General features: G+C 40.2%; 1 protein-coding gene across 4 annotated transcripts in view; it reads left to right on the forward strand.

The window, feature by feature from the left end:
- Window positions 1-27,906, forward strand: part of LOC104943489 (arf-GAP with coiled-coil, ANK repeat and PH domain-containing protein 2) — a 47,464-nt gene that overhangs the window by 8,074 nt on the left and 11,484 nt on the right. For 2 of the 4 annotated variants that reach the window (XM_010768925.1, XM_010768928.1), the window contains exons 2-14: window positions 4,810-4,867; window positions 7,398-7,517; window positions 8,239-8,292; window positions 10,438-10,496; window positions 11,695-11,878; window positions 14,615-14,659; window positions 14,743-14,838; window positions 18,798-18,872; window positions 20,682-20,693; window positions 26,225-26,337; window positions 26,794-26,845; window positions 27,450-27,550; window positions 27,757-27,862. In XM_010768925.1, coding sequence (XP_010767227.1) covers window positions 4,810-4,867; window positions 7,398-7,517; window positions 8,239-8,292; window positions 10,438-10,496; window positions 11,695-11,878; window positions 14,615-14,659; window positions 14,743-14,838; window positions 18,798-18,872; window positions 20,682-20,693; window positions 26,225-26,337; window positions 26,794-26,845; window positions 27,450-27,550; window positions 27,757-27,862 — 1,075 coding nt within the window. Of the gene's footprint in view, window positions 1-4,809; window positions 4,868-7,244; window positions 7,284-7,397; window positions 7,518-8,238; window positions 8,293-10,437; window positions 10,497-11,694; window positions 11,879-14,614; window positions 14,660-14,742; window positions 14,839-18,797; window positions 18,873-20,681; window positions 20,694-26,224; window positions 26,338-26,793; window positions 26,846-27,449; window positions 27,551-27,756; window positions 27,863-27,906 lie in introns of those variants that run through there. The other 2 variants (XM_010768927.1, XM_010768926.1) reach the window with 2 other exon arrangements.

Below are 27,906 nucleotides of genomic sequence, written 5' to 3' on the forward strand. Positions count from 1 at the left end.
AATCGAAAATAGGGGGGGTGCTAGTGAATTAATTTCAGTTACTGTTGGAATGGGTAAGCAGGCCTATTGTTTTTGGATATTTGTGGAGTTAGGTGGTCCATGAGTGTTTTTTATTGGTTACCAAGTCCCTGGTATGAAAAAGTTTGAGAAACACTGCGCTAGTGGATTGTCAAAGGGGGAGCCTCGTTGCGGGGAAATTATACAGATGGCTAGTCCGCCCCTGAAAATGTCTATGCAAACGTTATTATGAATAATAATTTAAAAACAATTATTCTAAAAAAAATTAATCAATTTTTTTTTATTTTCCATTTTTATTTTGTGATCATCTTGCGACCCCCACTTTGGGAACCCCTGTACTAGAGAAGGGTGTCTCAACCATCTAAGCAAAGAAACCCCCCTCTGTTTAGTCTTTGACTTGTTTAGTACTAGGTTTGGAAAAGATATGATAGCTAAATGAATCTTGTAGTTTCGGAGGGCTTTCAGACTTAAAGATAGTATGAAGATACTTTCTCATGCTCCTTAGCAGACTCCTACCTTTTTTCATTCGTCCATGCTTTTTCAAATCTATTTTCTTTGTCTTTACGCTTAACATTAGATCTGTTTGAACTATTCAATTGAACATTTTTCAGTTTCACAGACATTTAAAGACATTGTACCTTGAATTTTTAGAAACTAGGGTGAACATGTTCACTATTTTACTACCTTTTATCGACCAAACAATGAAAACAATCGGGAGATGCCTCGATAATGAACAGTCATTGCCCCTCCAACACTATTATCAATGTGTTTTCCTTAATCAACCTTGCCTTGAATTTGAGTATTGTTGTATTCACCTGCTCAGTGAGTCAATTTGTACACCTGCATAGCTGCAGCTCCTATACTGTGGTCTGATGTAACACTCATATTTGAAAGCCTTTTAATGTAACACCACATATGATGGACATATTTCCTGGTCAAAGTTCAGTTAAAGAATCCCATAATGCATCAGGGATCTCTCCTCCTGCTGTCAGCCGAGGGTCACACTAGACCTCAGTGGAGGAGGATGTTCCAGGGTCTGCTTCTAAAGGAGTTCAGCTGACTTCATTAACATTCAGCGGAGGAGCTGAGAGCGTCAGAGCAGCCCCCCGCTCCCATTCCCCTTCTCCACTGTCAGAGAGGTCATCACCGCTTTGTACAGCCTGCCATGCTGTTGCTCCTCTAATTCAGTTTTTGCCCAGCTAAAGGAAAGTGCAGATGTTCAAATGTCTCTTTACTTAGAGCATTAACCATTTCACTTCACTCCTTTCAGACTGTGTTCAAAGAGAACAAACATCTGTTTTGTAGCTTACACTCTTCTTCGTTACCATTTCAAAAAATGTAGGATTAAGAGATTACATTTAATACATGAGTTACTTTTAATATTGGCTTCTCAAAGAAATGCAGACATGTGATTTGAATCGTCTTTGAGTCAAAGCATTCACCTTAGATGTTATGCCCTGATTTACTTTATTCAAAGTCATTGTTTTTTGTCATAAACCTGAGCAGCAGATACGATAACGGGGCTCTTTGATAGTTCAAACTTCAAGATACAGCTGCTTGTTATCCGTGTACTTTGGTCTTCATGTGTCGATTCACTGCACAATGCTACAAGCCCACAGAAATGATTTGGCCCTCTTTGGGGCTAAACTGAAACTAACTACTCAGCCGGACAGAGGCTAGCTTTGAAAACATATTGAGACAGTCAGTTTATTAATATTAGTTGAATTCCCAGGCTGAAGACCACTGGTGTTTCACTTCAGTCCTTCGTGTGTGTCTTCTTTAAATGTCTTTTTGTTGTATACGAACGCCATGTTTTCTAGAAGTCACCACATACTTTCCAACTAAGGAAAGCCATGTGTGTTAGAATTAGAAGTCAATCTCTCTCACTCTTTTTCTGCTGCTCATTATCCAAACTCAGGCTGGACCTGCTCCAAGGTCAGAGCTGTGAGTCAATGGCCCAGATTTTCTATTCGCCGCCGCCCCTCCCTTTTCTTATCCTCTGTCAGCGCTTTCACAAGTTCACCCTGCAAGCTCAAGTTACGAGATTAGAAAGAACCAGTCATGTTCTCGTGGTTGCATCGAAAGCCAGAGAGCGACTGACAGACATCGAGTAGGTTTTCCAAGTATGATTTTTTTTAATTGTATTTCAGGGAAAGGGTGTGTCTGACTTTGTTCATGAGTCATGACTATGCCGCCTTCAGTCACTCAGTTTTACACATTCACATCTGAGAGCTTCTCTTTAAAGGTGCCCTGCTGTTTGCCCCTGAGCAGCTACACCTGAACACATGAACACATCAAAGACTTTCATAAAGGACATAGGTGTTGTTGAAAGAATGAAGAGTAACCCAAGATTTAGAAACGTACAGATCTGCCTGACATGTATTCAGAACTTGGTAATAATAACTTTACAATAGATGTTGATAGATTAGTAAACGTGTTATTGAGGTGGCCTTTGTGTGGGAGTCATTTTCCCCCAAATCTTCCAGTAATGACTAATCTGGGACTTGCTGCTCTGAAAGCCTAAGCCCTTTCCTCTGGCTGCTGCCTGCAAAATGCCTAGTGTGTGAGTATAGAAAAATATAAGAAGAGCTCAAAATTCTTCCTACAAAAAAGTCAGACACCGGAGGCCATCAGCAGCCAAATTCATTATCTGTGTTATTCATAAAAGAAATGGACTTTGCCTGAAGCATCTCTCAAAAGCAAACAGGGCTTTTAAAATTAGCTTTTGACCAGGATTAATGTCTGTGTGAAAGGGACAGGCTCTTTATTGCGTTTGCCCCCGTTTGCCCTACTGGTGTACTTAACCCAAAACATAGTGGATAGAAGGACTTAACACAATGTCACTGCACAGATGCTCTGTGACACTGTTCCCACGTTGCAAGCTGTTCTAGTAGACTAAGTTGAATGAATTGGTAGAGAAGATGTATACACACTTGATTGAACTGATGCAAGTTTATGGCCTTGAAGTATGTGTTTGAATGTATTGCGTACAAAAGGTGAGTACATTATTCATGACATAAAGTTCATCCTTTTAGCAGTATAAGTTTAGTGGCTAGTACTACTTCTTTTTCTGGGTTGATGCATGATTAAAGAAGTATATACGTATACCATAAAGCACACCAACACAATGCAAGTATATATAAGTATCATTATTAAAGCAGACTGTATAAAGTAATGGTATTCTGCACATGTACACAGGGAACCTTGATTGTGCATCACTTGCCAAAAGCACTCAGTCGCCTCGTTCCCCTGACGCCGAGCAGATGTTGGCAGCTGTCAGAGTGACGCCACACGGAAGAACAAACAGCTGGAGGGGGTTTGGGAAATGCCACCCGCTGCCAAAGCACGGTGTCACTGTTAATCCCTTGGCTCTAAACTGACACACACACATTCACAGTCCTATATGACATGTACAAAAAGATACATGTACATCCACAGGGCAAGAGATCTGGACAATCAGTTTTACGATGAACAAAAAGGCACAGAATGCTCCAGCTACAATGTTTACTACTCCGGTGTTGCCCTTTTGGTTACTGCTAAACTTTTGCAAATGTGGAACATGCATCAACTTGAAGCCACATCTTAGCTGTAGGATATGAAGCACCTTTCCTGCTGTCGTATCCTCGAGTCAGGTCAATAACAAAAGTATCTCCTTCATAACATGATTAATAATTATTGGACTTTTTAAAAAATAACCGACGCCAAGAAAGGTATGTTTTTTGGTTTGTTTGCTTGTCAGCCGGATTACGGAGACAGTCCTAGACAGATCCATGAAACTAGATGAAAAGGTTTATGCTGCATGAGCCAACGAAGAACCCATCGTTTCTTTTGGAGCTGAGCCGAATCAGGGGGCGGATATATTTTCACTTTCGTTAACATTGATAGAGGATTTGGCAGAGGTTTGCGCTCTCCATCGACATCCATGTGTCACTTCTGCTGCAGTCGTCCTGTGTAAAGTAGTAAAGCTATCTGTCAGACAATAATGTAAGGTTACAATAACAAGTTAAACCGCATAGATTTCTATCAAAAATGACTTCTGATTCATTCAGCAAGCCTCTGCTGCGGTGAGGTCTTTTAGTCGTGGCGCTCGTGTGCTCGTAGGCTGTTGATCCTGTGGAGAACCGAGCTGTGCCCTTGTCACATTTTCAGGGGCAGACTGCCAGACTTAACTCCAGGCCTGTGGCATTACCCAAAATGGCAGCTCTCAGTTTGGCTGCCTCTCATGGTGTGTGTTTCTGAGCCTGGCTGTGTCAGAACTGTTGAATATCATGTCGTTTTCAGAGGCTACAGTTGTACAATATGGGCTTGTTGGTGAATTAGAATTGTTCCATCTAGCTTGAACTCCCCCCCTGGTTAAGATGATGACAAATATAGAACAGTCAAGCAAATATGAGTCCAATCATCATAGAGCATGATGTCATACATCTGGTCAATTAATCCAGATATGATGTCAGTTATAATATGCTCTTCTAATTCTTTATATGTGTGCGCTGTTCAATGCTTCCCTTCTATTTCAAAGTATTGACTCAAACATTAAACTTGTGAAATAAGCATGTTTACTTTGTGCACTGAACGCAGGACACATGACAAATGGTACAAAGGTAATAATTTTGCAAAGACTGTTAACCAAAGTGCTACATAGGGAGTTAATTTTCTTCTATTTAGGATTCCCCAGCAGTGTCTCTTTTCCCTTCATCTTTAAGCGTGTGAATGCTTCTCTGTGTCAGCGAAGTCAATAGTATTGACTCATGTTTACGCTTGATTTCAAATTCTTTTCTTCTTTCCCCACAGAGCGACCATAGAGGAAGTGGAGGGGGATGTGTGTGAGTTGGAATCCAAGCTCGACAAAGTGAGTACCACCCATGGAAAACATTGCTTGATTGTTCATTTGTTCTACTGTTTGAACTGACGGAGGCCGTCCTGTGAGTGGAAAGCTGAAGGTTTGTCTCAGATTGCCTTTTGAGTAAGATGATGTATTATTAAAGCACGACCAAATCCATTGTTGAACAGTGACTCTGAAGTTGGAGCAGACTTGTGTGACTTGACTTTCTAGGTAGAGTCTACCTTTCACACAGGAACCAGTAAAGTAGCCTTTTGTCTTTGTTTCCTGTTGATGGTTCAGATTATATTCTCTTGCCTAGGGAGCCGCATCAGAGTTCATCTCACTAATTGTTCTCAAATGAACCAAACTAAACTAATAAACCAACCAAGGTAACTAGAAGCACTCAGTATTTGTCCTTCTCTGAATGAAAAAGCAATCTCTCCTGCTGTCGACTCCCCGCAGAGCTGAGAGCATGTTCCCTAGCTGAGGGCGAGACCTGCAGCTTGGAAGAACCCAGTTTATTGTTTCTGGACTTACAGTCTTACAGAGTCCCACCCTCACTCCTCCTCCTCCTCCTCCTCCTCCTCCTCCTCCTCCTCCTCCTCCTCTGTGACTCAGCCCCGGCCTCACTTCCCCCTCTGCTCTGGAGAGGAAGGATCTGCTGGAGAGTGGGTGTGTCTGTGTGCATAAGTATGGCTGTGAGACTGTATGTGAGTGTGTACGTGTTTCTGGGTGGAGGCGAGAGAAAACGGGCTGAAGACCCCAGAGATCAACTCTTTCTTGAAGCTTCCTACCTGCCACGCATATACACACACAGCCATGTTGACTACATTGAACTTTTAACTGATCCAATATTAAATCTGTTCATAAAAGGACCACTTTCCTAAGAGACTGATGACTTTTAAATTATGTTACTTTTTATTTTTTATTATATATTTTTTTATTATATCATAACTTAGAATTTTTTTTTAAATGCATGTCACATATTTAGCATATGTAACATTAAGTTGCCTGTTGCTCTTTTTTTCCTGCTGTAACTACGCACATTTCCCCTACGTGGGACTAATAAAGGTATTCTGATTCTGTTTATAGCTTTCTTATTACCAGGTCAGTTTTGATTAAAACTTTGGTTCTATTTATGTTAAAGTGGACCTATCATGCTATATTTGAATAATATAGTGTAGGACCATACCTATATAAGGCATATTTATAATTTTTATTTTTCAAAATACCAAACAGATCATGCATTCTAGCATGGGGACACATATTCATGTATAAAAGATGTACAAAAGTGCATTTTGCATGATTGGTCACCTTTAAGTAAAATAATCCCTCATGGTGGTCACAGTTTGTTGCTCCTTTGAACGGTCTAACTGAAAGATGTCTGGACAACATTTAGTTAACACATGATTTACATACACATTACTGTATAAGACAAATAATACATTATTTTACTATGAAAACACTCATAGTTACCAGTCCAGGTCCCCTCACTAAACTTATACAAGCTTCCTGCAATAACTAATTAAAACTTTCATGAAGGTTATATGTTACGTTTTTGGTTAAAGAAGAGAGTTGATTCCATCCTTCGGTCATTTGTGAGGCGGAAAGAGAGAAAGTAATTATCTTGTGCAAAGGGGATCAAACAGGTGTGTGTGTGTGTGTGTGTGTGTGTGTGTGTGTGTGTGTGTGTGTGTGTGTGTGTGTGTGTGTGTGTGTGTGTTAATGCATGCGTTACGTGTATTTAGGTAAAAGATTAACATCAACCTTAACATGACCTACTGATTCTTTAAAAGTTTCCTGCGTAAGACAAGCACCTACAGTATTAGGTCACTTAGAAAGTTACATATTACCTTCTGACCTGTGCTGCTAAGACGGTTTTATAGGTATACCTAAATTAATGTAGTTTTCCTATTCTGTATTGTAATGGAATACCACAATTTGAGTGACAGCATTATTAATATTAGTTTAATGTGAGCGAAATTATTTGCTTGTGTTTTTATCTAATTTCAGATTTTACCCGTTAAATTATCAATTGATCAAATACTTTCTAGAAGGAAAGACATTACATTTGTGTTTGATCAGCTTTAATCTGTTAATCACTGACTAATCTGTTAAGGAGATTGCTATAAGAAAAGGAGTGTTTTGGGCTAAGTTATGTAGCTGCTTTGGCTGAAGAGGCATACGTAGGCTCTCTTTCATCTGCAGTGTGGGACTTGATGGAGAACAGCCAGTGTTTGTTGTGAGTTTACATAACCTGGAATTATGTTCGCCCCAAATGAGTCAGAAGGGAAAGAAGGGCCTGCTGTTAACCAGAAACTGACGTCAGTGTTAGTCTTTTGCTCTTCTTTGTTTCAATAAATCCCTCTGAATCTATTCCAAACAGCAAACTTGAAGTGTTTTTAATAAGACAGGATGTCCTGAAGAAATGCCCCACTTTGTTGTAGTTTCTCTTCACTAAGTTTTTCATCTTCTCTTTATTCTGTCAATTACTGCATTTCTTCATGTCTCTACTTTAACCCCCTAACCACCTGCCTCTTTCTTTTTCTCTCCCTAGTTGGTGAAGTTGTGCATTGGGATGATTGACGCTGGAAAAGCCTACAATGCAGCCAACAGGCAGTTTGTCAACGGGATCCGGGAGCTAGCCCAGCAGTCCAACAAAGATGAGGTCATAGAGGTAAACAAAAACACTTGATCTTAACCAACAGCATTACAGAGTGGGCGTGTTTCTCTTGTCATGTATGGGGGCAGTCTTTCATCCACCTTAAATTCAATGATGACATATTTGATAAGATTTCAAGTTATTAGTCGTATACAAAAAAACATAAACATTACACAAATTGACATAGTGGTTGATTCTTCCTGGTTCCAAGATATAGAGACCTGCACTGCCTCCGTTTGCACTCACTACCTCATGTCATTGTTTCAAGTATTTTCAATTTGCCAGTTTGAATCTATAAAAAGAAAAATGAGGCATAGTAAAACTTTGCACTGTCCACTGGGTCTTGCCGAGGTCAAGATGTTTTGTTTTGCTTTCTCACATTACTTTTGCATGGCGAGGCAAGCGCTTCCTCTCTGCCTTTGTGTGTCTCCCTCCCTCGGGTTACAGTTCAGCCTCTGAGTGTATTTGGTGGGAGCAACTTAGCCAAAAGAATTCTCTCCCAAAGTGTTATTGTGTCTCCAAAATACACCACAGTTCTCATGTAACAATACCTGTCCGACTTGTGTTTGTCTAGACATATGTGATGAAACATGTAGTAGACATTCGCCTCTTACTTTCTTTAATACAGGTAGTACCTCATAAATAGATGACATGTGCACTTTGTGATAAAGTTTGTGTTATTGATATTAAATACATGCCAATTCTCTTCATCTCTCTCATTTTATTCTCCCCACAGTCGAGTCTCACAAAGTTTGCTGAAAGCCTGCAGGAGATGATCAACTATCACACGGTACGCATACACTGCCATGTGAAACCGGATGTGTTTTTTTTATAACCCCATTTACAGCTGGTTGATGACAAAACTCCGCTGTGCCGACAGTCTGGAAGAGCTCTTTAACTGTCAGTTTGTATTTACTGCCCAGAAGGACAGCAGCAGACTACAAGACAGAGACACTGGGTCTGTGAGAGGATGACTAGGAGTTGAGAGGAATTGCTCTATAGAGAATTAGCATTACTGTAAAAATGTGCAAACTTTGGCTTATGTAAAATATGGTGAGACGCCTAAAACCCCCTCCTTTGATACATTTCTTATGTCAGAAGCATAGCAATGAAATCAATTCCCTGCCTCCCATATTGTGGAATCTGGGATATCTGTTGGAATGAATCATGTGCTACCGAGGTAAACATGTCCGTGGTCATTTTTTTTTTTACAATGTGGTTGTCATCCTGGAGACACAGGAAGAACCATAATAGGCTTCAGTCAGACTTTTCTGTTCAGTTTCATGTGTTTCCTGCATTGTCATCTGATGATCTCCACGGTCCAACCACTACTTGACGATAAATAACCATGGCTCCTTATTGATGAGGGACGTTATCCTCTCACGTCCCTCATCACGCTCTCCAAGGAGCCTGCTAGCACAGATCTAATGATGTGGACATTCTTTCCCAGAGTCCCCTTGGTAGTCTCCTAAGTCGTCAGTCTCTGGTGACACTGACATCCAGAAATGCAAACACAACTTTGTTTGTCCTCTCATTAAGACTCCCATGATGACAGAGATGAGGCACAGGGCGAGCTTGAAGCGCTTGTTCTATAGATGAAGTGTTTTGCTTGATCTCCCTTGTCATGTCTTGTTTCTTTTACGTTTGCATAACATGTTCAGAGCGCATCCCACTGTGTGCGACATGTTTGGTAGAACAAACAACCGAGCCAGGGGTGCCGCTACTGGGGTTTGACCTTTTTGAAGTCTTTATGCACGCCCGGGAACTTTAGCTGCTATTAATATGAATCCCTAAAATGGTTTGGGTTCACAAACTGGAATATGATTGAACAGACAAACTAAAATGAATTGTCTTGATGAGGCCACACTTCTACTAAATTGTTAAAAAGCCTTTTCTGCATATCTGCCATTGATGTTATCATTGCTACTGCCACAACTACGTATATGATTTGTGTGAGGCAAAATAAGTTAGAGGGACTTTTATTTGGATATATTTATTTTATGAATTGATCCGTTAATGACAGAAAATTCATCAGCTACTGTTTTGTTAAAGTCATTTTTAAAGCCAAAATGCCAAACATTTGGTGTTTGAAACTTTCCTAAGAAGAAAGTGAAAAAATGGATTAAATCAGATCGTTGAATGTGTAGTATATCAATTAGAGGTTTGGGCTAGTTTGGTTCAGGTTTCGTTTAATTTGGTTTTACAGACAGTATTGGTTCCACCTTAAATTCAGACTGTAACGTTCCCAGATTAAATGAGATACAGATCTATTTGAACCAAAAACCTGCAGCGTTGGCAGTCTACCCTCACTCAACAGGGAAGTCTTTCTTCATCAAATCTTATTAGCTTCCTTCACTGGACCCTTAAAGCCTCCGGCAGCCACAATGCCGGCCTGGGATTGTTACTCAACAGTGGAAACTGTGGTCGCATCAGCTGACTGTCAGATAGGTTTTTGCCGCTCAGCGATCTTTCAGCACATGATTCACTCAAACACAGAGCTCAATCTGTTTGTCACTCGGAGCCTCTCCCAGCCACACTGCTCATATTGTCTTGTCTGGCCGTGAAATCACTTCAGTGTTCAGGGTTGTTGTTTGGCCTTTTGCTTGGTAGCTCATTTTGAGGAGGCACGCAGGTTAATGAGACTATGACTCACTGGCAAAAATAAGCGAGTCGGGTCAATTCTCGTCCTTTCGTTTTTATGAGGGGAATGTACACACACAGCTTGTTTGCGTATATTTAGCTGCCTAATTGCAACCTGCAGTGTTACAAAAATCCCCCTAAACAGGGGTGCCATATGCTGACTGGAGAGTAAAATACATTTATCAGCTCTTTCCTGGTTTCCTAGAAGAAGATGTTTAATGTTGGAACTGTTCAACTATTGAAGCTTTTTAGCAAAGCATAAGCATTTACCGTTTCCTTCTTTCCTTCCTCACAGATATTATTCGATCAGGCCCAGAGATCAATCAAGATCCAGCTTCAGACATTTATCAAAGAGTGAGTATTCATTGAATAAAGATGGACAAGGCTGGTTATATCTCTGAGCAATCTGAGCCTTTGAAGAGTGGCCTAATTTTCTGTCCAATCTCTCCGTCATAACACGCTGCTGCACTTTTAGACTTTTACTCATGCTTGTATTCAGATCAACTTAAAATGAGGAAAACTGGAGTTAATATTCTTCAAACCCGTCTAAAACCTGGAGAAAATATTTACTAGCTATTGAATAGAGAAAGGCCTTTCTGGAAATTCTGAAAATAAAGCAGAAGCTGGGGGGATGTCACATATCTGATGGACAGATGATCAAGACATGGCATGCAAGTCATTTAATTACATAAAATATATTTTCTAGATAATATCTCCCTGTTTAAAACCTTCTTATACAGAACTGAATTCCAGACTGCTTGTATAAGTGCAGTAAGCAGTGGGGCCTTTCAGTTCATTTCATTATGAGGATTAGCTGTTTTTACCCCTGGCAAACCGAAGCTTAACGCCCACATCAGCAGCACTCATGCTTCTCAAAGACAGCTGGGATACATGTTCTCTCATAATGACTCGCTACCGTGCAGCCCTTAAACATTAATCCCATTTAAAAAATGTTGTCCTCCTCTTCAAGTCACCTACACGGACTCAGCACAAGTCCTGGGCCAAATAGTTTTAGCAAACAATTTTGTTTGTTTGAACCTTCCTGGATTTCCAGCTGACCAAGATATGAAACCACCTTTAACCTTTGTGTGTTCCTGTTGTCGGACCATGGTGCTGTTGCTTCACATCCAGAGATAGCTTTGCTTCCTCTTACATTTCAACTTTTCCCCTTACAACATTGTTGACAACGTAGAGACATGTCCAATTTGACCCTAGTCAGGTAGTAAATAAAAAAACTTTAAAACGTTATCCTTAAATTGTATGTAAATGCTGTTGCACCAGTGTAATAGTTGTGAAACCATCTATTTTCACCCAGCTCAATTAAAGACATATTTTTAGTGCTCAAAATGAGTGATCAGCAGCGATAAAAATACATTTGTAAAACTTTTTTTCTCACATCCATATACTTATAATAAGTACCTTTTAATTGATTTGACAACTGCCTGTTTGCCTAACTTAAATCCCCCTTCACTCAACTAATCAATACTTAAACAATATTTTAATTGAATGTATTTGTCTTAATAATCCTCTGTCCCCTGCATTTCTTTGACAGTGACCTACGTAAATTTAAAGAAGCCAAGAAGCAATTCGATAAAGTGAGCGAGGAAAAGGAGGCGGCGCTGATCAAGAACGCTCAGGCTCCCCGCAACAAGCAGCATGAGGTGGAGGAGGCCACCAACATCCTCACCGCCACGCGCAAGTGCTTCCGACACATCGTCCTCGACTACGTCTTACAGGTACAGAAACTCATCTAGGGGTTTACATTGAAGCACTCTTTAAAGGAGAGGTAATGAACAACATCTGCAAACGAGGTCACATTGTTTTAAGAGAAAAGTGTCAGGAGTCCCGTGTTGCACAAAATCTTTGGAAGCTTTTAAAAAAAGGCCAGCTAAGCAGAGTCGTGCGCAATATTCCTCTGCGTACCATTGCCAACAAAGCTCTGGATATTGAATTTATATGCTGAGTCAGGTTAAAAAAAAATGCTGACACAGAGAGGAATGAACAGCAGCTGTGTTCGCTTCTGTTAAATCTAAAGTGAAACACAGAATCTCATCCACCTGTCAGGTTCCAGTTAACCACATCGCAGTCAATTTGGAACAAAGAACAGTAGCAGCAGACCCGGGAGCAGCTGTTGAATTAGTAGCAGTGTCGACCAGAAGTGTAAACAGTAACCTGATAGTACATAGTTAGACTGTAAAGGTCTTATTAACGATAATAAGAAAACTCATGTATAGCAGTTCTAGAAGGATTTTGCTACATTTTATTGAACTATTTGTAAATAGAAATGGTATCAGAATGAGATAAGACACTCATTCATAAAAAAGGTTTTGAGAGGTTTTATCATCTGTGTAGTGTGAAATAACTGTCAGGGATTAAATCTTAAACGCTGCATATCTCCTTTTATGAAAATATGTTCCTTCTAGTGCTTAACATTCTCAATCAGTGTACGTCTTGTACCTTTTTTTTCTTCTGTCGAATCCAAACAGATGTCTTGTGCTCTGACCTTTTGCCATAAAAACTTCTCATTAATTGAATGCATCGGCCGCGCCCTCTGCATCTCGTCTTGGCCACAGCAGCAGCACTGATGAATGCTTCGTGCTCTCTGATAAAGCAGCTGCCAGCCCTGTTATTGAATCTCACTCCAAAGAAACAGACAATGCTCTATGGACACAGTCCTTTTTAAAATTAGATTTAGAAAAGAAACCCAAAAGCTGGTTGAAAATAGGTTTGGCAGTCTGCCCCAGCATCCCACTGCGTAATCACTCTCCAATCAAATGAAGCCTGGCTGTGAGAAATTAGTTGAGTTTTTTATCTTGCATGTTAGTCATGTTCATCTATAAACCCAGCAGCTAGCACAGCTGATTTAAATTGGTCTCCTTTTAAAGTTTCACTTTTGGGTTGTGCTGTCAGCACTTTTGAAATACTGCTAACTTCTGCAGCTCTGCTTTCAGGAAACATTTCAGACAGATTTTACTTTAAAAAAAATCTTCTTTTTAGATTGTATGTGTGGCATTTTTGCTTAATTATACAGCGCACAGTTTCCAGTGACATGCAAGATGGTAGAGGGAGAAGAAAATATATGTGAGAGGTTGTAAGCTAGACTTCATGACATTTAAAAAATGGAGCATTTCTCTTTACCCTACTGGGCCACGTTGAGCTGGATCATACAATGCTGACTTTTTAAACATCGGGCTGACTTTATTGAATGTTGGTCAAGCCTAAAAAAAAACACGTCTAAATGTAATGAATGATTTGAAAACGCATCGACTTCATGCAGCTGTAACTTGACACGCCTGACATACGAACCATTAATACCATACACAGAAAAGCAGAAGCAAGGATTACACCCAGTAGAGAAAATGGGAGTTGTTAATCTACAAAATTGAACTAACAGGAAATTGCCAAATAATTCAAAATGTAAGCCTTCATGATTTACAACCACTTACCAACAAATTGCTCATACATGTAGCTTTTGTAGGTTGACACCATAATGAACTTTGCTGTTTTAACAACCATCATTTATAGGTGTCATTCCAGTCAAAACTACTAATTGTCTAATTGACTGTAATCAAAAGAAGGAGGGGGCTTGTAAAGTGTTGATGCATCGTCCTCTGGGTATATGTTACATCTGTGTATAAACACCAAGTGTGGTTAGGGTTGTCAAGGAAAATGGCCTCACAATCTACATCGGAAACCATATCGATGGCGACAGAAAGGATTTCAACTTTTGTTCATCACATTTTGAAGCTGCTATAACCACAATAAAATAAAAATAATGTGACCCAAGTTAATCTGTAAGCATGAGTGTTTTTCAGAAGCTTCCTCACGTTCTATCGTAGCTGTATGCATGCACCATGCCCAGGCAATGACTCTACTCTCGCGCAGTCATTAGTACCCCATCAGTCAAAATTAAGCTAACTAGCTCACTGGCTGTACTTACAAGCTGACATAATTGATCTCCACTCTGAGACATTAACTTAAGATAAGTTCTCCGGACAGATGAGCAGCACAGAGCTAATTAGCTGCAGATGAAGAGGAGTCTGCTTCAAACACACAAACAGAGAGGGAGACGGGAGGCCATGATAAATGCAGCAGGATACTGTTGATGATATGTGAGACAGTTTACCACAGCATCCCTGAGTTAACACGGGACATGGAGCTCCTCCTAGTGTCGGTACGAGGAACTACGGTCCAGGAAAGCTTGGGGGCATTTTCTTCTGCTTCAGTTCAACTCATTTCATGCTCGCCTACTCTCTTTAATTTGTCCTTTTCTCTGGAAGTTCTTTTTTTTATCTTAAGTCTCACCTCAGTTCCCCTTGTGTCTTATGCCCTTTCTCTGTGTTCTTCTTTGATATCGTCACTGTTGATTACGTTTTATTTCCTTAGTTTGGTGTTGATGTTGTGCATGTTGAGTTTCATCATAAATATGAAATCCTTTCTACTTCTTACAGTTCTGTTTTTGTTCCTTACAGATCAACGTGCTACAATCAAAAAGAAGATCAGAAATCCTGAAATCAGTGAGTTTACTTTTCTTACTTCTCAAATGATTGATGCAGCATCCCTTCTGGCTCTCTTAATATTCACAGTTTTCTCTCCACAGATGTTGTCCTTTATGTATGCCCACCTGACGTTCTTCCATCAAGGATATGACCTCTTTAGTGAACTACAACCTCTGATGAAACAGCTTGGAGGACAGGTACTGTACAGGCAACAGCACTGCCACACACACACACACACACACACACACACACACACACACACACACACACACACACACACACACACACACAACAACACACACACACACACACACACACACACACACACACACACACAGGCAGATGCATATATGTATCCGTTAAGAGGTTTTGAATGTCACCAAAACAGAAAGCGTCAGCAGCAAATACATATATATTTATTATATACTTTTACATTTCTTTGTTTTTAAGGTGAACCCTTAATTTTGTCAGCAAGTAATTCATTTAAAGTGCTCACAATTTAGTTTGCCTTTTCCCCTTTATTTTAATTAAACAATTTGTTTAAATCCAAACATTAACTTAGTCGGAGACATCCGGCACTTGCAATGTTATTATAACATTCTGTATAAACTTTTGCAACACAAGCAAACGTTTATTTCAAGCAGAGGAGCTGAATATTTGTTAGCTAAGTTTAAATACCAGTGCCGTGTCAAGGGTAAACACTTTTTATTATCTAGACAAAGACAATGTTGTTTAGAACCTAAAACATGTTCAGGGTTCATTAAGAGCTTAAAGTTAGTGTTTCAAGTGCAGACCTTGAAATGTGACTTTATCCATCTTCTGAGTTTGTACACAGTGGGTTTTCATTTTCATCATTAGGAAGCAGTACAACTGCCCTTTGACCTCCAGACGCACTCTTCCTTTGTGTTTGTGTTCCTACCCTCTCAGTGTGGGTTTACTGCTATCTTTTCGCCAACTGATACTTTAGCTCTGCGAGTGTTTGTGTGCATCCTCTGATAAACAGAGCCTTCCCTCTGAGCCAGAGGATGGCCCGAATGTGACTTTAAGATGATTATCACAGTTGAGCTGCTCTTACACTGAGTAGGAATGAGGAAGAAAGCAAGGGGGCTGGAAAAGTATTTTTCTCACAGTCAGTCGCATTGACGGTCAGCTGAACAAACACAGCAAATAAACCTCAGATTGATTTTTGGAGGTTTTGGAATATAATCTCTGAGACTTGAGCAGTAGAAGAACCGGAGGAGACAAACTTGTTTCACAAAACTGGGTGAAAGACAAAGGAAGAAAGGAGACCAGTCACAGAGCTGGAGAGGAGCAGAAGATTAGAGGGCACTTCTTAGAGAAAAGGAGCTTTGAAACATGTTTTTGTGACGGTTTAACCAACAACAAATTGAAGAAGGAAACAAACAGTATTTTTAATTTGAGAAACAGAAACATTTGGGAGCCAGATCTGAAGAGGTGGGACAGTGGTCCCCTAAATTGGATCAGAGGAAAGAGGGATTTCTACCCTTCATGTTCTGGAGTTAGAACCATCTGACGGTTGGACGATCCAGAAGTTGACAGACAGAACCAAAGAGTGCTGGGAGAAGAACATCGGGAGGAGAGGACCCACTTTGAAAGCAGATTGTAGGAAGGGATAAGAGGCGGAATGTAATCTTCTCAAAGGAAAAGTGATTGAAGTGGAATGGAGAGGCATGGACTGTAAGCCTGCCACACTCAAAGCACAGCGAGGGTTGTGTGAAGAAAAAGGAAGAGAAGTGCAAAAGAAAACAGATCGTGCAAGGAGAGAGGGAATGAGAGATGCAGCTGTATATAAATGCGTTGTGGGGATCGTAAGCCTGTCGCACTGAATTTGGAATAGTGCAAAACTTAAAGGAGAGGAAGAATAGAGGCCAAGCTGTGGGAAGCAGCGACAAGAGGATTGTGGATTATTTCTTTTCTGCCCTCCATCATGAAGCTGAAGAAAGTGGAGAGGCTGTGCAGGGAGGTGTGGAGGAGCTGTCAACAGGTCTGAACATATGACTTGATGCCTGTAGTCAAAGAGAAAGAGATCAAGGGCGGGGAAATTAGCATTAGAGATCAAAAATTGCTACTACTGTACGTTTTGGTCTTAATTTCAAAGTATGGTGAAAGGAAATGCTTGAAGTAAAATACAAATAAAGCTGTTTTTTTTACCCCAGCTTGGTTTAAATATAGTTGCATTGCATGATATGTCTGCAATGTGTTTATGCTTGGGAACTGTAAGCCAACTTATAAATACAAAATAAAATGATTATAAATATAAAGGTAAGAAATGGTGGCCAAAAAATTGAAGTGAATTCAGTTTTTGAAGTTACACATAGTAATGTAGTTGCAGAAAACCAAAAGTAAGTGTTTGTGCTTGTTTGGGAATTAGTAACAAAGCTAGTATAAAGAGCAAGACAAAAAAAAGTCAAAAGAGAAAGAAATAAGTAAAGACTAATCGATCAAGAAAGTGACAGTAATAATATTATTATTTATCAAAATCCTGTCTAAGATAAAAACGAAAACGGCTGGAGATCCTTTAAGGAGGTTTTTGAATCACCAATTTATGATTCATGTCAAATGTGCCACTTTTTCCATTGTAGCTTTTGGAAACAGCTGGACTTTGTCTAAATATAAAATAATCAGCTGATTGCATCGTTCCATGACACAAAGCCTCAGGGCTGCACATGTTTTGAGTGAACATATTCATTCAAAAGGATGTTTTGTATCTTTTCCATGAATCATGCAGCTTGTCAGCATGGGGTAACATGTCGGGACAGATCTGAGCAATGTGACCCGAATTCTTCCGTGTGGTCTGTAGGAGACAAACAGTGAGACATCTGAGGCAATTGTCTCCGCTGCCATTGTCACTGGGGGCTGCATAGTAAGATGGATAAGACGTTAGAGGTGAGACTGTCACAAATATGTGGAGACACAAGCCCACACACCTGCCTTTGTAGATACAGTAAAGCAGATAGATGGTCTGGACTGGACTAGTTGTCACAATGGGACGGGGAAAACATTTCCCATCTGATGTTATCAGCCTCTCGCTCTGACGTCCACCCATTTCCTGTCCAAAGAAAACAAAAGATTTGGCTCCCACAAATTCTTCTCTGAAATTATTTGATTACAGCATTTTTGTGATATTTTCTATATTTTGTGATAGAAAAAACATTGAAATAATAATAATAATAATGCAAAAAGTATAGGTTTCAAAATCTTAAAAGGCTTTTGCAGCACCAGAAAGGAAATACAATTCCGCCCTCTTCTATCTCATTTTGCCCACTGACTTCTCTGTTAGCAATTAGCATGAATTGCCATTTAGCTGGAAGTTGTGGTACAGTATCTAGTGTCTATAAATCTACAGCAGCCATTTAAAGCATATAAGGAATAAAGCTTAGCTGTAGTAAACATGCAACATCCCGCCTTTAACATGCAGATAATGAATCTTTTGTGTTTAAACCACTAGTCACGATGCTTAAGGTCAGATTGCAGCCACAGACTATCAAGAGGTAGAAATTCACTGCTTTAAGGCAAAACAACACATTTTCACCACTATGACCTCCACCAGTTCATTTAAGTCTTTTTTTAGATTTGTTGCCTTCTTCCCAAAAGATGCTTTGTACTCCTCTGGTCTGCACTCAACGGTTACTCGAGGAGAATCAATCATGCCCCATCCAATTTCACACATGATGAAGCCTCCACAGCACGGTCCATTTTGTTTAGAGAAGGCCTGTCTTCTCTCGCTGTGGCCTCTGGAAAAGTTATTTATCTGCTGGAATCAATCGTGCTCTCGCAAATGAAAAGGGGAATGAAGTGTTGGTGCACACTCACACCTTTCAAATGGAGACGAAAGAGAACGCTTTCATTGTAATGGCCCCGTGTTAGATTGTACGACCTTTACACGTACTGCTTTCTCTGTGATTGTAAAAAAAAATAGACGTTCATACTTTGCCCTGAAAGAAGAAGAAATGTAACATGAACGCATCAAAGCAAAACATCTTGACCATATTGATGTTGGAATATGTTTTTTGTTGTGTACGTATGCGTTATTTTTGGATTCATTCACCAATGTAGAATATACATTTAAAAAAGAAAAAGGAAAACATTTGCATTTATGGTGAGCGTGACTAATCAGATGTTCTCTCTCTTGCAGTTGGACCTGCTGGTGGTGGATGCTGCCAAAGAGAAGAGGGACATGGAGCAGAAACACTCCACCATCCAGCAAAAGGTACACACATATGTTCCCACCTTCACTTTGACACAAAACCCACTAAGCACATGGAAACTAAAAAGTATTCACACTATTAGCACTTTGCACAACCTGCAAACAAACATTATTTTAATTTGATCTGAATATTATTGGATGCAGTTGGTTTGTAAAATGGTGAAAGAATTGAACAATGTTTCACAGAGGAGTAAAGAAACCAGAACATATGAATAATTAGGAAGCTGGAATTACTCCAACTGATACATTGATTATATTAAGAGTTGTCCATTATTCTAATAGTTAGCAGCTAATCCATTACATTGTGCACCCACCACACAATACAACATCATTTATATTGCTTAATATGCAACATCATGCATAGGTGCACAATTGTGAATCATAAATGACAACGTTATCCTCCTTTCCTTGCCTAGCAATCTGAAAAACACAAACAAAAACACACACACACTGACTCAACAAAGTGTGCTCAACAGGGCCAGGCTACTCTGAGCCTGGATTTGTCTCGCATGTTTACAGACCTTATGACTGTTAGATCCCACAAAGCCTTGGTCATTGCAGGATTTAGCTTCTACCCCACATCCTCTTGTGCTCCCTCTTCACTACAGTCACCGCTCCCCTGCACTGAGCTCTCTCTGAACACTATGCTAAGATATTACAAGCCTCTGGTACAGTAAAGGTCTCGGGATGAAAGCGTTCAAAGTACATTTTGCTAGGTTCATTTACATGCTGAAGTCAAATGAATTATTTGTATTTGAAAGAAACATTACTTGTACAATTATTTGCCTAAGGGGGCATTCACATACGAAAGCTCAATAGATCAATTGCGGCCATTCACTGTTCATTTGTCATGTGGGTGAATGGAGGTAGTACTCCGCCCTCAGGTGTAAGGAGATCTCCAGGGATGATCTCAGCCACACACCCATGCATTATTGACAGCTGACGGAAACCCATTTCCAAACAAATGAGGTTGAGTTTCAGATCCCTCCCATCTCTGCTCAGCACCCGTGCCAACACTTATATGACCAGTGAGCCACACTTGTTGACATATTGTTAACCAGAAGGGTGCACCAGAAATGTTTACAAGAAATGAAATGGAAAGAGGAAAAAAACCAAAAATGACATAAAAGTATCAGACCACCCCCCTTAACATTAAATGTATGTAATTGAGTAGCTATTTAGAACATGAATGCTTTCAGTTTCTGTTCATTTCGGACACTGTGCATGTTTGAAGCTCTATGAACTTTCCCAGTATAGAATAAAATATAAAGTTAGGAATGTGTGGGAATAACATCATGTTAGAGTATGTGGTGGTTAATTGCGCATAGCTTTAATTGGAGATTACACAACATCATTAACTCCAGACAGCATCTGCCACTTCTATATCCAGCTGTTGTCTGCTGGGCTTCTGTTGACAATTGTGTTCATTCTAGTCTGAACTGTGTTCAAGTAGTACATCTCCCCCCCCCCACCCCCCAACCCCCTCTGTTTGTTCTCTCCTTATATCGTTTTGTATTTTGATTTGTGTCTTTGCCTTCTCCATCTGTGTTTTCTTTTGCATCTTGTCCTCTTTCCCTCTCTGTATTCCCTCCTGCTCCGTCACTGATGGTACGTGTGCCAACTTCCACCTGTCCTTGAGCAACTATCCTCCGCCTCCCCTCCCTCAATTTATAGATGCTATTTATATATCGTCTCGCTCCCAACACTCGCTCTTGCTCTCTCTCTTGTCTGGCTACGTATACGCAGACGCTCTTAACCAACTGTCTTTTTCTGTCTTCTACTTCTGCTCTCTTCTTCTTTTACTCACTTCAGGCTGCTATTCAGGTAAGCTTTGTTACTCTTTCCTTTCTCCTTCACTGTCATTTCTGTGTCATGTCTGCAGCATGTGTGAAAAGATTCTGTACACGTTACTTTAACTGCTTGGGCTCCACCTCTGCAGCTACTGTAACGTCATTTGTGACAAGACCAGCGAGCCTGTTCATCACGAGATTAAACTGGGAACATAAATGATATGATGCCATTTCATAGATAGTCTGTCATCACACGTGTCCTTGTGACATGAAATTAAGACTATTTTCATACCATAGTGATCTTACACATGGCTTCCCACCTTGTATTATGTTGCTTTTTTGTGCTAAGTTTTGTTTTGTTATCTTCAGATGTAAAATCAACCAAAGTGTGTTGAGTATTGGCAAGAAGGATGGTCTTTGTCCTATTTATGTTCAGTTATGTCTCAAAGGCTGAACTAAGTGAAGCATACTAATAGCACATAGTTTCATTATAACATTCTGCAATTGCGGTGGAAAATAAATGTATCGTTCTGGCAAATTTACCCTGAGGAAATAGGATACACAGACATTTGTTGTCAAGGTGAGTTGTTGCACTTACAAGGTACAATGGCTTCACGTTGGTATATGAACCTCAGCTTTACAGCACAACATTGCTGAATTACTTCATTTATGATCAGGAACATGAATATTTCCCAAATGTTAGAGGTCAAAGTGCACAGAAGTGATATCAGGCTGACAATCTTCGACAGGGGCCAGGTTTAGGTTTTTGCAGGTTTCTGTATCGGCCTTATTGACCAGAGCCTTTTGCAGCAACATAAACTAAACAGACTTGTACACATCTCTCCGACTCCTCCTCTTGCTTTTGTAGTTGCGTCGGTGATGCAGGTGGTTTACCACTGTTGTTGTCCTCATCAGTTACTGGTAGACAAATGTGTGAAGGTTTTGGTAGTGTTGTGAAACTTCAATGGGCAGAACAAGTTTATTTTATATTCTAGTATGAGTCAGAACGTGTGTTTTTAAATAAAAGCCAGAGGTCTTGTAAAGTAATTGGTGAATTTTTCGAATTGTAATGATCATGTCGGACCCCTATTATTTTATTCCGAGTCATTATGTGTTGTATGTCTTATCAGTACTATGCAAACTGTCGTCTTTATTTCACTCTGTCCCATCATCACTTCATTGATTTAACATGCCTGTGTGCAGCAGCACTATGACCACAGAGCATGACGGTGTGACAATGGCACTAACAGAGAGAGATGTTCTGCTGACTTAAAGATTGTCCTGTCTTGTCTCATAAAGAAAGACAACATGTGTAATTTGTCTTGAAGTGGCTATAGTTTTAAGATGATCTGATTGTCTTTATGCAAGAATAAGCCATATCCTCCTAACTGTCTCACACACACACACACACACACACACACACACACACACACACACACACACACACACACACACACACACACACACACACACACACACACACACACACACACACAGGAGGGAGATGAGAGCTTGAAGGGAAAAGCTGAGTGCACGTCTGTTAAATGTAAGTCAGTATAAATGTTTGATGCCCGGGCTCTTCTGCACAGTCTACTTGATTATTCAAGCCCAACAGTCACACACACACACACACACACACTCACACTCACACTCACACTCGCACAAACACACTCACACAGACCAAGACACATAGGTGACCTTCGCTCAGGCCTCACGAGGAGGAGGAGCAGCAGCAGCAGCAGCAGCAGCAGCAGAGGCAGTGACGAAAGTTTTGATAGACATACACAGCCGTAAGAGAGGAGGTGAGGGTTGGGGAGACGGGCCTCGCTGCTTACAGTGACACACTGCCATTGAGATGCTTCACAGGGAGACCTTGAGATAGCAAAGAATCAACTGCCTCACAGGGGAACATTCACACAGAAAAGAGGGCCCAGCCTTCATAAAATCTGTGAAACATGAAGATTTTCAGCCGTTTTCACTACGTTTGGTATCTGGTGAGTTTAGCTGTAGGAGGGAGATTGAGAGTATCTGTGAGACCCTGCATGCGACAGTGTCTTTGCCCATGGCTATTTATAGTAACAGTCTGTGTTTATGTTTGTTCCTTCAGGTGATTTTTCTTGTGTGTATTCCATTTTTATTTTGACATATTCATAATTCCTTATTATACTGTGGTAGCATAAGAAATACATATTTATGTTCTCTGTGTGTCATTCTCTTGCTGTGTGCGACATTTTAGGAGGTGACTGAGCCTGAGTCTTTACCAGACTGCCGCAACTTTTGCGCTTGGAGGTCGACCTCCGTACGTAGAGTCACCGCATCGATTTTCATCTGACTTCCGCTTTGTAACCCAACCTCCCCCCTTCTGTCTCCTCTCCTTTCCTCTCCTGCACACGCCAAGAGACTGCATTGCAGTCTTTGTGTTGATGTTTGCACCTTCATGTGTTTCCTCATTTTAGTGTGCCACTCATGCATCAGTGTTGATGTGTTTTGATTATGCAGCATGTTCATTTTGAAGCCTTATTGATGTTGCCGGTATGGTCCGGTTGCTGGTTTGATGTCAGTGAGTGGTTTGTTGCTGTCCATCGTGACTCTTTGGATAAATTAATGAACACATCTCTGTTGTCAGGCCAAAACCTTGCATCTTTAAAATGTGTCAGGAACTTAAAACAACTGAATAACTTCCAGTTTGACCACTACCTGTTTTTAAATATATGTGTCATGGTTTCACAAACCAAAGCGGTCACTGAAATGTCTCGACCTATAGATGAAACAAGAGAACCAGACAGGATTTCACATGACAGCCAGGGTGTAGCTCTATATGCATTTTCTTCTTTGGCCTCAGTCTTGATCAGGGAGTTTTTCATGGTTGTATGGATTGCTGTGCTTGTTTGTTTGTGTACATGTGTGAGTGAACATCACATACAACATCGTGGTTGTGTTTCCTAATTAAGTGAGCCATCAACTGACCATTAAGGGTTCTGAGCTGGGCATTAAGCATTTGTATGACTTAGGAATTTAGTTATTGGGAGGATTATGAAAATTGCGTTCCCCTATATCTAAGGTTCATTTTGTCCTACCTTTAGGAAAAGTGAATGTGTTGAATGGCTGGATTAGTGTTTTCCTTTGTCTTTCTGTTCAGGAGCTTAACATAGACACAGTTTGTTCCCATTGTGCACCCAAAATAACCTCTGTCGTCCCAGTGTATGTCATGATGGAAAATTGTGTGTCCATTTGAAATATCATGGTATCATAGGGCAAAGGGGTTTAAACAAAGCTTTTGCTCAGGTTACATTGAAAGATCCATGCAATGTTACAATGTGCAGTCATGCAACAGAAGTGATGCACTACATCAAACACACTTAGGTCTCTGTCAGTGAAACTCTTCACTGTAAATATCTCGTAAAATATTTATTGTAAAGAGAAACATCTAAAACAAAGACAGAATGCAATCACAATATTTGTTGAAGGCAAGAAATCAAAATGACTTTATAGTTACTTTCACTGAGAATAGGAATGTGTATCACATTCTGTATATATTTAAGCAATAGCTCACGACAGGCCGTCGCGTCGGGCCGACAACCATCACGGTTACCAAGTGTGGCAATATGAAAGAAAAATACAGACTCTAATTTAAATAGTTTTTATTAGTAAATTATGATGTTCAAAATAAAATTGTCCCTCCGTTGCCTTCTGCACAAAACATAGTGCGAGGTGGTTGCTATGCAACAACACTAACAGCTAGCGAACATATTAGACAGAGAGCGTTGATCCATTAATTGGCTGTTTATTTACATTAATGTGTGTTGCCGTTTATTGTGCACCCACTGAAAAACTGTCCAGCATCAGTAGCATGGCTTACGAGGTGACTTGTATAGGTTGAGGTTGTTCTAGGCTGTGGCTTGGCGTGGCGAGAATATTGCTCCACTTTCTCCGGTCCCCGAGATTGGGCTTCCAGTAGCTCTGGAGAGAGCTTTCGCACCTGTGGCCACTAACGGTCATAATTTCTCTGCTTTGTTTCAAGACTCGCATCAGAAAGCTTTTGAACGGTGGTACTTTTCCAGTTGGTCTACCTGCTCTTCACGTAGCTCTGCATGCCGTCGTTTAGGTGCTTTTTTTTTTCTGGAGATAGGCACTGCTAAATCCACTCCTCCATAGTAATACCCCCCCGGAGGTCGAAGTTAATCTTAAATGTTTCCATCTTATGCTTTGTAAGTTTGTTTCGTAACGGAAGAAATTTAAATATATTTATAAAACTGACAAGTCAAATCAAGCAATCTGATTGGTCGATAGTGTTTTTGCGGACCTCTTTGATTACAGATTTGAAAACATCGTTGCTTGCTTTAAAAGTAGCACAATTTATTATGTCGAACCTTGGAAAGTGTCTAGATATCCCTGCCCTAATGCCAAAGGAACTGCACACTGAATATGTTTTGCCGTTTGATGTCTATGTCTGGACCGCTGCGTAAAAAGGAGGCTTTCTGCCCCGTTACTTCTCCGCTGCTTTCTTGTTCCAGTAATGAATTGCTTTTCAACCCAACTGTATACTGTTTTTCTCAGACGCGGAGGGATACTGACTTGTTGTGAAAAGTAATTTACAATTCTACCCGTGGTATACGCTCAGTATATCACGGCTAAGAACCAATCAGATTGCTTGATTTGACTTGTCCGTTTTATAAATATATTTTATAAATATACGCTTCGCGTCGGGCCGAACCACGCCCCTTAGCTGTGATATAATGAGCATATACCGGCCTGTCGTGAGCTATTGCTTAAATATATATATATATACTTTTAAAAAAAATTTTTTTAAAAGGAATTAATGCTGTAATTGGTTGAGGAGAAGGTGTAAATGTACCCACAAGGACACACACAAACACACCCCGGCCCATACAGACATTCATCATGGTGTTAAATGTCACTTGAAGCTAAGAAAGCTGTAAGGGGGTCAGGAAAGTGTGACAGCAGCTCAGGTAGATAAAAGCTGGACTCACCAAACTAGATTATGTTTGATTTGCAGGTCGGTCTTGGCAAACTACTGAGTATGTGATTTAATTTGCTGAAACGGAAAGTCTTTACTGTATATTATCTGTACAATTAGATTCACTAAGCACCTTCAAACACCGAGTAAGACGTTAGAAAGTAAAATAGTCTGAAGCACTGAAACTGAACATTAGAAGATATTCCAGTATTTTGTTAGATTTGTTATAATCTCCCTTCTCAGAGCATTCGTATCAAGGATTGAAATAGATCATAACTCCATCAGGAACCACCAGCTGTGCGTGTGTGTTGTTTCTATCTCGTCTGGTTTGGTTTGAAACATCATTCCGGTTAGTGTAAGAAGCAGCCGAGTGTTGTTGCTCTGCAGGAAGTTACTTAAGAGACTGATGGCCGTGTTTTGTGACTTTCAGGAAAGTGCTTAGTTACTACTTCCTGCAAGTAAAAGTCAATACAAAAAAAAAATTAATGAATATACTGATAGTAATTTGGGAAATGTGCATTTTATGTTTGCTGATTTTTCTGTCTTTGCTATTTTTCTTTCTTCCCTTTCTGACATGTTTTGTTTAGGACTTCTCGAATGACGACACCAAACTGGAGTACAATGTGGATGCAGAAAACGGCATCGCAATGGAGGGCTATCTGTTTAAGAGGGCCAGCAATGCCTTTAAGACGTGGAATAGGTACAGACAGACACAGCTCAATACATTAAAAATTCAATTTTATGATAAGGAATTGCTACAGTAGGCTGATTATGCATTTACAGTAAGAGGGCAAGCTCTGTCATCAAAATGTTGAATCAAGATAATAAAGGTGCTTTACATTTTAATACCTCAGCAAGAACTTTGAGACATGTCTTGATAAGGATCTTTTTATAAGAATATAATAAGGTTGAATGTAAAAGGAAAAGATGTACAGATGAGTTTCTAATAGAATTACTGTTCCCATCATATTTTATCCTGAAGTAGAGTTTATTTTCTCTGCAACGTGTATGATACATATTGGCATTTAGAACACCTTCTAGACACCAGTTCTCTCTCTAGCCATCACTCTTGTCCACACTAAAGTTATATCAAAGCTTTCTCTTATTTTAGGAGCGTCACTAGCAACAGCATGTGACTTTGTTTTTCTCCTCTCAGGCGTTGGTTCTCCATCCAGAACAATCAGCTAGTTTACCAGAAGAAATTTAAGGTATGTCAAGTGACTCCGTGCACACAGACCACAATCAAATATGCATGTGTTTGACTTCCAGCTCAAAAAAACCCTCATGTATTTTTAAAGGGATGCAGTAGCTTCATTTAAGAGCTGTAGTAGCCAAATCTAATGATATCTTTAGTATAGAATAAACCACAGCTGCTTGTGTTTTCTGTGTGTATGGTAACATGATCCAATCCATCTCAACATATATACATTTTTTGTATAACAACAACAACAACAATGTTTACATTTAGCTAAAGCTCAGAATGGAAAACATATCTATGCTATTAATTAAAGTAAAATAGTCAATTTCTTTTAGTTATGCCTTATTTCTCAATGGTGGTAATACCACGCCTTGGTTTTGCTTGGTTTTGAAAAAAGAATTCCTACATCCTGACAGCAGCTTAAAACAAACCAGTCATCTAGTAACTGGAGTTGATTAAAAATGATGGCAAAATATAGTTTGGGATTTGTACTGTTTTAACTTTTCATGAATCTACACCTTTTATTGTGTTTTACAGTAAATGTTGGGCGTTTATCATTGTTTGTGTGTTTGAGTAAATAGTGTTTAACCAAAGTGGCTGTGCTGTCCCCTCAGGACAACCCCACAGTGGTGGTAGAAGACCTGAGGCTCTGCACCGTCAAACACTGTGAGGACGTGGAGCGGCGCTTCTGTTTCGAAGTGGTGTCGCCCACCAAGTAAGTTTGAGTCTACTGGAATATGTTACTGAAGGTGGGAGGCAGGAGTAGTAATGTACGAGCCTACACACACACACACACACACACACACACACACACACACACACACACACACACACACACACACACACACACACACACACACACACACACACACACACACATATATACATTCAGCAGCTCTGTGATGTGGTTTGTCCCAACAGGAGCTGTATGATGCAGGCAGACTCGGAGAAGCTGCGTCAGGCCTGGATCAAAGCCGTCCAGAACAGCATCGCCACCGCCTTCCGTGACAAGGGAGACGAAGGCGAGGTAAAACCAGAAACACAGAGACACTGAGGGGACAGTCGAGGGGT

This window comes from Notothenia coriiceps, unplaced genomic scaffold (assembly GCF_000735185.1).
Source record: "Notothenia coriiceps isolate Sejong01 unplaced genomic scaffold, NC01 NC01_scaffold00006108, whole genome shotgun sequence".
In the NCBI taxonomy this organism is placed as follows: Eukaryota; Metazoa; Chordata; class Actinopteri; order Perciformes; family Nototheniidae; genus Notothenia; species Notothenia coriiceps.